This window comes from Trifolium pratense, linkage group LG7 (assembly GCF_020283565.1).
Source record: "Trifolium pratense cultivar HEN17-A07 linkage group LG7, ARS_RC_1.1, whole genome shotgun sequence".
Taxonomy (NCBI): Eukaryota; Viridiplantae; Streptophyta; class Magnoliopsida; order Fabales; family Fabaceae; genus Trifolium; species Trifolium pratense.
Genome location: NC_060065.1, coordinates 1,865,385 through 1,875,181, shown reverse-complemented (window position 1 = coordinate 1,875,181; position 9,797 = coordinate 1,865,385). Strand labels below are relative to the sequence as shown.

The 9,797-nt window shown below is 31.5% G+C and overlaps 2 protein-coding genes and 1 non-coding gene across 4 annotated transcripts; 2 read left to right on the top strand and 1 right to left on the bottom strand.

Annotated features, from left to right (window-relative positions):
• The first annotated feature begins 406 nt into the window (after positions 1 to 406).
• Positions 407 to 1,749, top strand: LOC123894322. Of its 2 annotated transcripts, none has more exons than XM_045944290.1 (4): positions 407 to 1,021; positions 1,103 to 1,187; positions 1,281 to 1,413; positions 1,501 to 1,749. In XM_045944290.1, exons 1-4 carry the CDS (start codon positions 1,006 to 1,008, stop codon positions 1,657 to 1,659), a joined length of 393 nt encoding a protein of 130 aa, XP_045800246.1. In that variant the 5' UTR covers positions 407 to 1,005; the 3' UTR covers positions 1,660 to 1,749. The 2 variants fall into 2 exon arrangements, 1 of the variants encoding a protein (XP_045800246.1); XR_006803717.1 differs by having other exon boundaries at positions 797 to 1,021; positions 1,120 to 1,187; positions 1,501 to 1,652.
• A 535-nt stretch (positions 1,750 to 2,284) lies between these two features.
• On the top strand, positions 2,285 to 8,290 carry LOC123899372 (protein PSK SIMULATOR 2-like). The gene is made up of 13 exons (XM_045950481.1): positions 2,285 to 2,424; positions 2,556 to 2,885; positions 3,559 to 3,872; positions 3,967 to 4,059; positions 4,189 to 4,279; positions 4,589 to 4,682; positions 5,120 to 5,217; positions 5,443 to 5,512; positions 6,746 to 6,843; positions 6,928 to 7,044; positions 7,210 to 7,286; positions 7,439 to 7,483; positions 7,598 to 8,290. The coding sequence occupies exons 2-13, from the start codon at positions 2,646 to 2,648 to the stop codon at positions 8,088 to 8,090; spliced, it is 1,830 nt and encodes a 609-aa protein (XP_045806437.1). The 5' UTR covers positions 2,285 to 2,424; positions 2,556 to 2,645; the 3' UTR covers positions 8,091 to 8,290.
• A 1,208-nt stretch (positions 8,291 to 9,498) lies between these two features.
• LOC123900202 lies at positions 9,499 to 9,601 on the bottom strand. Its single transcript, XR_006805854.1, has one exon. It is a non-coding gene; the product is annotated as a small nucleolar RNA Z279/snoR105/snoR108 (small nucleolar RNA).
• Positions 9,602 to 9,797: the final 196 nt, after the last annotated feature.

Below are 9,797 nucleotides of genomic sequence, written 5' to 3'. Positions count from 1 at the left end.
GGTAATTTAAAAGGAAACATTTAATTTGACCAAATTACTCATATGTCCTTTTTTCACTATATATAGGACCTTAATCTCAACCCTAAAACTCATCATTTCTCAATTCTCTTCTCTTTAGTTATAGTTATATCTCTTTGTTTATTTTCATTGTTTTTTATTTACTTGAATTTTTAAGAAAATGCCTCCAAAATATAATTATATTTCTGAAATTTCTCCATCCAAAGAAACATGGAATGTATTGGTTAGAATTGTTCGCATGTGGTTTGTTAAAGATATGAATAGAGATGTGCTGCCATATTCTTTAGAAATGGTTTTGATGGATAAGAAGGTTTATTCACATCTTGATTTTCAATTTATTTTTTAAATTTTTTAAGCAATCATATCTAATTTTTTTTTTTTTTGTGTGTATTCTAGGGTGAAAAGATCCATGCAACAGTTCGAAGAACATTAATTTACAAATATGAAAAGGAACTCACTGAGGGCCATGTGTATTCCATAAGCAACTTTAGTGTTGCCACTAATGTGGGATCATATAGAACCACCAATCATGCCTATAAAATTAATTTTCAATTTGGAACTAAAATCAAAAAATTTGATGACAAGTTGATACCTGCTAATATATACATGATCAGTGAACCTCATAAGATTTTTAATGATAACTATGATACCGATTATTTGATAGGTTTGTCTATAATATATACTTAGCATAAAATTAAATAAACTTTCGTTTGTCTATAAAACTAAGACTTTCGTTTGTCAATTATTTATTTATTTTTTTAATAAATAAATAATGTAAAGTACTCCAAATTTTTAACCCAATACATCAAGTTTTTTTCTTTTATTTTTATTTATATTTTGGGATGGAGAGAGTAACTTATTAATCTTTATGTTTTGTTTAGTTATCGATTTAAGTGTATTCTACGTGGCCATTATGTGGACAAGCTGATTAATTTTTTAAAGTCTGATGCATCCGACAGTACATGTGTTGTATTGCTTTTTGGAAGGATGAATTTTTGGAAAGGTATCACATAACCCTCACCGTGTAATTTTAATAAGGCTTCGATGCTTAAACAAAATTCAACATAACTAAATTATAATTCAGGTATACCTACTGTTCAGAATTTCGGACAATATACAAGGGTGTTATTCAATCCAAATATTGATGCCGCTGCAGAATTGAAGCAAAGGTTTATAGTTTTCTCCTATTTACAGTATATACACGGAGTAGTTTGGAATGCATTTTATGTTCACTTAATAAAATATGTCTTTTATATCTATAGAATGCTGGACAGAACAATTTCTAAGCCTCATTCGATATATGCAATAAATGAAACTACAAAAGCACATGTATTGGATCAGTGGGTGTACAAAACAATTAGACATACTCTATCAACCCTTGGTTTATGTGCAATGGTAACCATTACTGATATTGATTTGTTTGTCTATTTTCATTTTAGATTTATGAAGTTGTACCTAAGTTGTCACAATTAAATATTGCAGGGGTCGGTGTACGCTATATTGGGCAAAGTAGAACATTTGGAACCTAACTGCGATTGGTGGTATTTATCCTGTGTATGCAATACCAAAGTGATTCCTTATGATAATATGTATTATTGGAGAACATGCAGTAGACGTGTTTTAATTGTTAGTCAAGGGTAAACATTTATTTTTTAAAATTTATATCAAAAGAAAATGTGTTTATTTATGGGTCATTCTAATATATCTAATGAAAGCATATATTAAGTTTAATTTAATAGTACTTTATGCTCATAAAATACAAAAATTTTAATATGAGATGTGTGAGCTCATGTAGCACAAATCCGTTATTACTTTAAATGAGATTCACCGTTTGATGATATATTTTTGTTAATGGTGTCAATAAATCGTAAGTTTGATTTCCTAAAATTTGACCATTAGTTTAGATATCACGAAAAGAAATTATATGAGTTATTTGATTTTCTAAAAATCGACCATTATTTTTTATCATGCGTTTTTTGTTACTCTATTCATCATAATTTTTATTTATGTTGTAAACAAAAATAAGTAAATTTTTAAAGGTTTGCCCCCGTGCTTGGCACGGGTATCATACTAGTTTATAAATATCATACATGATGTGTTGATATATTATTGGACGCATGTGTAAAATAATTAAATTCATTTATATTTCCCAACCAATATAAATTAAATTCATTTATATTTATTGAATCAAAATATTCAACCATTTTGTCTTTATGAATGAATATCCCCATACACGTCACGCCTATCTTTATTGTATTTCAATAAATTCAAAGTCAAACCTCAGAGTCGTAAATTCTCAGCGACTTTTCTTCTTCTATTTCCCAACCAATTCCATTTCCTTTTTTTCATCTAAATCATCAATTTCCTTTCTCCAACTTCATCGTTACTATTCTTCTCTGTAAATAGGTATGTACAAATTCTACGCTCTCTTTCACTCTCAAACTAATTATAACTACTATTTCTTAGTTCATAGATTATTTAATTATTCGATTGTTTAATCGATTATTTTTCTAAATGGATTATTATTTGATTCACAGGTGGTTGTATATTGATTGAGACTATATTAGGTTTTTTATTTCTGTGTGGCATTGCGTTTTTTTTTTTAATTTCTGATTGTGAAAAAAAAAATGGGAGCGGTTTGTTCGGCGGGGATGACGGAGGGAAATGCAGAACTTGGAGGAGGAGGAGGAGGGAAGACTTTGGGGTTTTCTGGGAAGCTTATTAAGAAGGAAAAATGTTTCCCGAATCTGAAACAAACTTTTCCAGATTCAAGGTCTAATAGTCAAGGTAAAAACCAAAATGACAGAGAAAATGGAATTTCCAATGAATTCGGTTTATCCACTTCTGATTCAATTGGGGAAAAACAGGTACCTTTTTTTCTCTATCACGCGTTATTTGGTTGTTTAGTGTGGAAACAAATTTATGTGTTTGTACTACTATTAGTTTATGACTAGTAATTAGAGACAGTGCACTGATCGATTTTTATAGTTAAGGACATGGTTTTAAATTGGTGTCGCGGTTATCCATGTGAACATTGTATTGTTATGGAAAAGTGCAGCCAATGCAGTCAAAATTGCGGTAGTGATGTTGTTGTGAAGAATTCAAAATTTGTTATATTGCGGTTGTGGATCACAATTTAAAATCACGTAGGGTTTATGCATTCAAACTTGGTTTTACTCTAGTTATTTGATTTAAGAGACTCTGCTTCTGTTTAGTCATCTGGTCACTGAGATTATGGAACTTCCAGAAATCCAGAAATGGTTCATAAAGCTGCTTTACGCGGTTTTTGCTTTATTCAATAATAGATTGTTTACTTTCATGATTTGAATATTTGAACAAGTGTTTCCCCTACAAACGCATTATGAACTGGTGTACTGTTATAAATTGTCAGGTTATAAGTAGCGACATATCAAGTAGTTGTAACTTTAGCAACTTGCTACTTTCACTTTGAGTTTCTAGTATGTCATCTTATAATTTGTGATGGAACTTCTTGTTTTTTGAAATCTAGTGTTTAATGATTGATGTTTTTTCTTTTCATAGATCACCCGAAAGAGCTCTTTACTGAGTAAAGCTAGCTATAGGGCAGTGGACGTTCTGGACACACTTGGAAGTGGTATGCAAAAGTTAAACACCAGTGGCGGGTTTTCCTCTAGCATGACTTCTAGAGGGAAGAAAGTATCAATATTGGCATTTGAAGTAGCTAATACAATATCCAAAGGATCCATTTTATTTCACTCACTTTCTCAAGAAAACATGCAGCTCCTTAAGAGGGAAATTTTACAATCGAAAGCCATTCAGCAATTAGTCTCAACTGATACGAAAGAGTTAATAAGTTTTGCTGAGATGGACAAAAGGTTCTAGCTTCTTTTAAGAGTATTATAGTATGCTTTTGTTTTTCCTCCCAATTTTCTTACCGTTCCTTATATCTTATCTTTTTGGATTTTTTAGGGAAGAATTCAATATCTTTTCACGGGAAGTAATTAGATTTGGAAATATGTGTAAAGACCCTCAATGGCACAACCTAGATCGATATTTCTCAAGGTGAGTTTACTTATACATTCCTTTTTATGATAACTGAGAAGATTATGCTAACTATCATGATCCAATTCATAGATGATAAAACTAACGCACTTTTTCATATTAAAATCTTTGCCAAAATCAAAATATCAGATTAGACTCGAATGTCTTGGGCGACAAACAACATCAGGTAGATGCTGAAAAGACAATGCAGGAGTTTGCAGATCTAGTTGATCTCACTGCGGTAAGCTATATGACATTTCAAATAAAGTTGTGCATAATTTTTTATCTCCTCAGTGAACTGATGGATGAACAAAGCCATTGTCATTGTTTTAGTTTCTTGCATGTCTGCTGCATAACCTTAATTCCTAGATCTTTTATGTCATCTACATGCAGTGTTCATGCGTATCACCAGATCTATTCATATGTTTTTTTATATTTTTTTCCCTACTTCAGATTTGCTTTGAGTTCTCTGCTGGTTAAATCTAGGGTTTCCATTGAATGCATTTTGTAGTTCCTTTTTCAAATAACTAATTTTCTCATTTTTATGTAGGAATTATACCGCGAATTAAGTACCTATGAACGCGATCAACATGATTATAAACAAAAAATTAAGGAAATGGAGTCCTTGAATCTTCCTCTAAAAGGTTAGAAGTTAGAAACTTTATTATATAAAATTTCAACTTCCCTCTAATATTTGTCAAATAATACTTGACATTCAAATTATTGTTTTAGTTTTTTTTTTTTTGTTTCATTTGCTCAGTTTTCTATCTTATCTTAACATTTTAGATAGAGTATATTTTGTAACAATTATCCCAACAAGAATTTGGTTTCTAACATCTGTACCCACTGTTGTGAGCAAGTATTTCCTTTTTTTGCTGAAATATATTCATTATTACTAGTAACCACAAAAATATTTTCATATTTATCATTTTGGATTTTCAGTCTCAGTGACCACAAATATCTTCATATTTATCACTTTGGATTTTCAGTCTCACTTACAGTCTGTCAGCAGAACATCTGAAAATTTAAATCCCCAGAAATTAGCTAATGATTGAAAGCTATGCACTCTTTACAAATGCAGGGGACAGTATCACACTTTTTCAAAGTGAGTTAAAGCATCAAAAAAAGCTCGTGAGGAACTTGAAAAAGAAGTCTCTTTGGTCCAGAAATTTAGAGGAGGTATATTGTTATTCATATTATAAAGTAATATTTCCTAGTATGTTGAATTCAGTATTTTCTCATCCCATGTTCGCCTACTTCTTGAATGGAATTTTGGACATTTGCGTAGCAGTGAATGTTTTGTGGCTGCAGATTTTACAAATTAAAACAATTGACTTTTTTTAGAGAAAACTCCGACGATTGACTTATTCTGTCAGAACTCAGAATTGTATTTACTTATTGCAGATAGTTGAAAAGCTTGTTGATATTGTTATCTATATACATCAAGCAATTTACGTGTTCCTTGGAAACCATGGTATGAACATATCTCTTATATCTCTTATGAAGTAAAATACAAAAGCTATATTCTTCAAAAAAAAAATACAAAAGCTATATATAATATAGTTAGAGCATGTGCATCACCTTATACACCAGGAATTCATCAAATGTAGTAAGCTTAGGGTTCGACATCTGAACCACCTTTGCTTGCATCCCTGCTATCTCTATGACATGATTCTGAGTAAAGCAAACAGACCATAGATTAATTTTTCCAATCTTTTCGATGCCCTTGTTTACTCTTACATAAGCTGTAAAAACTAATAAATAGCTGCCTTTTATATTTGTGGCTGAGCTACGTGAAATTTCAAGACATCAGATTAATTTTTACTAAGAAAACAAACCCTTGAATTTTTCTGGTGAAAGCTTTATTTGGAATCATGGTTTATTCCCGGCTAATTCTTTTTCTTCAAGTTATACTGTGTCATATTTGTTGTTACAGTCTTCTTCCCTGCCTCTAATGTGCTGATTGGGATTATGGGCCTCTTTGTTTAAGATTCTTAAAGAAGCACTTTTGATGTTTTAGTTATGTTTGAGTGTAAGCTGTTTTTAAAAATCATTTTAATATAAATAATTTAGAGATTTATATTTCTCCCTTCTATTAAAAATGATTTTTCTTCAAAAACTAATGAAAATATCTTTCCATTTTCAACATAAAAAATAATTTCTTCAGCAAAATCATTTAAAAAAAAAAAGCTTACACAAACATAATTAAAATGTTAAAAGTGATTTTTTTAAGAATCTTAAAGTAACAGTCCTTGTTATGCTAAATCATTTAATTTTCCTGGAGGGATCGGCCTACTAAATAAAAACATTCCGAAAACTGTGAGTCCATTAGGGAATTTCGTAATCACTTTTATGTTTGTGTTCCAGTCATGTATTGGTGTGTACTATAGTCTACTATGCTGCATTATGCATGTGCTGTTGTGTAGAACTTGTTGGAATCAATGCTGTTAAATAACGGCTATAGCCTTTAGTGCTATTGCACAGCAGAGTTTGAACAGCTCGCTATTGTTCCGCGATACGCTATTTAGTAATTAGTATAAAATATAGTGAAATTGCGGCATTATAACACTGTTGCGTAGCGGAATTTTAACAAACCGCGATTTTCCGCAATCCACAATTGACAGCACAGGTTGGAAGGTCATAACTCATAACATCTGACGGTTAAATTAATCATCTAAATTGTTTTGAAATTGTGGGTTAATGGCAGGTACTGATGCTGTCAAGTATGGTAAAGGTCCTCAAAGACTTGGTGAAGCTGGTCTTACTCTACACTATGCTAACATGATCAATCAAATATATATGATTGTAAGTTTTTATCCCACTAATAAAATGTGTTTTACCTAATCAAACATCTATTTTTGTTTAACTAACAATGTATGTTTCTATCAGGCATCTCGCCCAGCTTCCCTTCCTACAAATACGAGGGATACATTATATCGAGGTTTGCCAAACAATATTAAGAATGCCCTTCCATCCCAGCTGCGAACCATTTCTATCCCGAAAGAGGTATAAACCTCCATTTGCTGGGCATCCATTTTTGTCTTGCGATTTCTTATTCTTTTCATTGTCATTTTTTTGGGGGGAAAGGTTTAGTCACCACTCACCTGTTTCATGAAGATTGAGTTTTAATTTGTTTTGGATTATGCTAAATGAAACGGAAATTTTCTGCAGCAATCATTGACTCATATCAAAGCTGAAATGGATAAGACTCTTCAGTGGCTTGTACCATTTGCCGCAAATACAATCAGGTGAGATATGCAAATGTTTGTTTGATTTTTGTTTGTGTCATATTTATTTTTTGCTCCCCATGCTGCTGGCCTTTTTTTCTTGGATGAAAATAGGTTATAATTCCTTGCATTTGCTCATGTGTTTTTCTTTTATTTGACGATATTGTTGACAGAGCTCATCAAGGCTTTGGATGGGTTGGTGAATGGGCAAACACAAGGTTAGTTAAACTTGAATCTTTCTTGGGTGATATATGAAGTAAAAAAATAACAAGTGGAGTTAGCAGGAACCAGGAGAGTCCATGATAACTTGTGTTCCTATTTTGATATTGCAGTAATGACTTTGGCGATAACACGTCCAAAGAAAGTAACCCGATTCGCCTCCAGACACTTCACTACGCTGATAAACAGAAAATAGATGTTTACATTATTGAATTGCTGGTATGGATTCACCATTTGATTAACTCTGTAAGATCCAGACAAAATGCCTCGAGGCCAATGGCAATGCCCACGCAGTCTCCTCTCAAGAGACCTGAACTTCAGTCTAAGATGCGACAGTTTTTGATTCTGTCATTGGACCGAAACAATAAGCCATTGGGAACTGAACTTTCTCCAGAGGATAGGATGTTGCTGGAGAAAGTAATTGCAACGAGGAGGAGCCCAGGAGTTAGCAAAAGCGAGGAACTTGGTGTTGCCAAGAAAACTAAAGCCAAGCTTAAGTTCAAAAGTGCTGGGAGTTCCCCTGTTAAAGAGTCCTTGGGTACCACACTCATTGCCAAAGACCGAAGATATAATGCTTTGGATATTATGGATGGCTTAGGGTCTTGAATTCTTCATTCATTTATAGGTCTCGCGCTATTTATTTTTTCTTTTGAAGACCTCTTGCTACTTCACTTTCTTAGATGCTGGCCTTAATTCTTCAATTTTTTTTTTACAATTTTAATCCTGTATATATATATAAATATATATCCATATATATAACTCATGATATTATATTGAAATAGTTGAATTCTTTACATTGTTTGCAATCGATGGTCTAAAAATTTCTCTTAGATAGACTTGGATTTGCTACGGACCTACGGTAGACTACTCCATTCCTTCACTTTGATCCTTTTAACATTTTAATTTTGCCCTTTCAAAAAAAAAATTAATTTTGTCCCAAATTTTTTGTTCTTTTAAAAAATAAGACACAATTAATGATATTTTTTCTTTTGTGATCAAAAGTAAAAACATGCATTAAATAATATTTTTTTCACCAAGTGAATTAAGGGTCTAATTGTACTATAAGTTTATCTAAATTTATTATGCCTATGCTTAAAGAGAAGTTATATTTGTACACTAAAATTGAGACAAATGTTTAGACATCTCTCTCATATTCATATTGTGTATTTAGTTTTGGAATTTGCTAGTTGCTAATATGTGCCCTAAGAGCATAATTATCGTCTGTTGTAGCTAGTTTTTCACAGTTTTCGACAACCATGAGTCAATGACAATGGGATGTTTCTTTTCTAAGAGGCGTGCTTTATATTGCACCGTTGATCGCTTATAATAATAATATTGCAGGGTTGATTTGTCCAAGCATGTTGCTTAACATGACTTGTTGGCTGATTTAATTAAAAAAAAATTGGAAGTAGTATTCAAATCAATATAAATGAGAAGGTTCAATGTGATTCATTTGAGAGTTTTTGAAGAGTTGTATGAATATTTAAGAAATGTAGTTAAGTTGTTTGAATAACTGAGAAGTATGAAGTTTTTTTACTGTCAAAAAAAAAAAAAAATTGAGAAGTATGAAATAATATAAAAAATTAAATAGGGTCCACTTAAAGAACTCAAGTGAGTACAATAGATGTGAGTGCTCCAAAGATACTCTTAAGAATTCAAAGTCGAAATATTTTGAATTAGATGCACATAAAATTATCATATCAATGCATAATTTTAAATACCGGACGAAATGCTCACTTTAAAATTATCATATCATAACATAATTGTAATTTTTCAATTATATACTAGTAATATTTTAAATTTAAAAAACAAATTATTTCAATTCAAATAAATAATAACATGAAGAACAAATGAACATATACAAAAACATAAACCAAGGGGTTTTAAATTTAAAACAATTGTTTTATTTGAATAATTTAGGTATAATTTGTTTCGATTTAATAACCGAAACAAATTATACCACAAATCATTCAAATAAAACAACAATTGTTTTAAATTTAAAAACTTCAGGTTAGGGATCAGATTAAAATTGGGAGAGTGCCCTAATTGTCGTAACCAGGCTGTAGGTGGACACTCAACTCACATAATTTGTGAGATCCAACCACTCCTCATATCCCCGTATCTGCCTGAAGGATCATGAGTTTTTCTACAATTCTTGCAAACATTTTATAAATACTGAATTAGTTATAGCTCATGTTTCTAAACGATGTGGGACATAAATCACAACTTTTTCAAGCCTAGCTAGCAGTAGCACCTGTGTTTTTTCTACTGCATCCTCAAATCATGTAAAACATGTTACTTTCTTCCTTTCAT

Coding starts and splice junctions, on each gene's coding strand:
- LOC123899372 (XM_045950481.1), top strand. CDS start 2,646: ATGGGAGCGGTTTGTTCGGCGGGGATGACGGAGGGAAATGCAGAACTT. Junction 2,886..3,558: donor ATTCAATTGGGGAAAAACAG/GTACCTTTTTTT, acceptor TTCTTTTCATAG/ATCACCCGAAAGAGCTCTTT. Junction 5,513..6,745: donor CGTGTTCCTTGGAAACCATG/GTATGAACATAT, acceptor GGTTAATGGCAG/GTACTGATGCTGTCAAGTAT.
- LOC123894322 (XM_045944290.1), top strand. Junction 1,188..1,280: donor GCTGCAGAATTGAAGCAAAG/GTTTATAGTTTT, acceptor TTATATCTATAG/AATGCTGGACAGAACAATTT. Junction 1,414..1,500: donor CCCTTGGTTTATGTGCAATG/GTAACCATTACT, acceptor TAAATATTGCAG/GGGTCGGTGTACGCTATATT.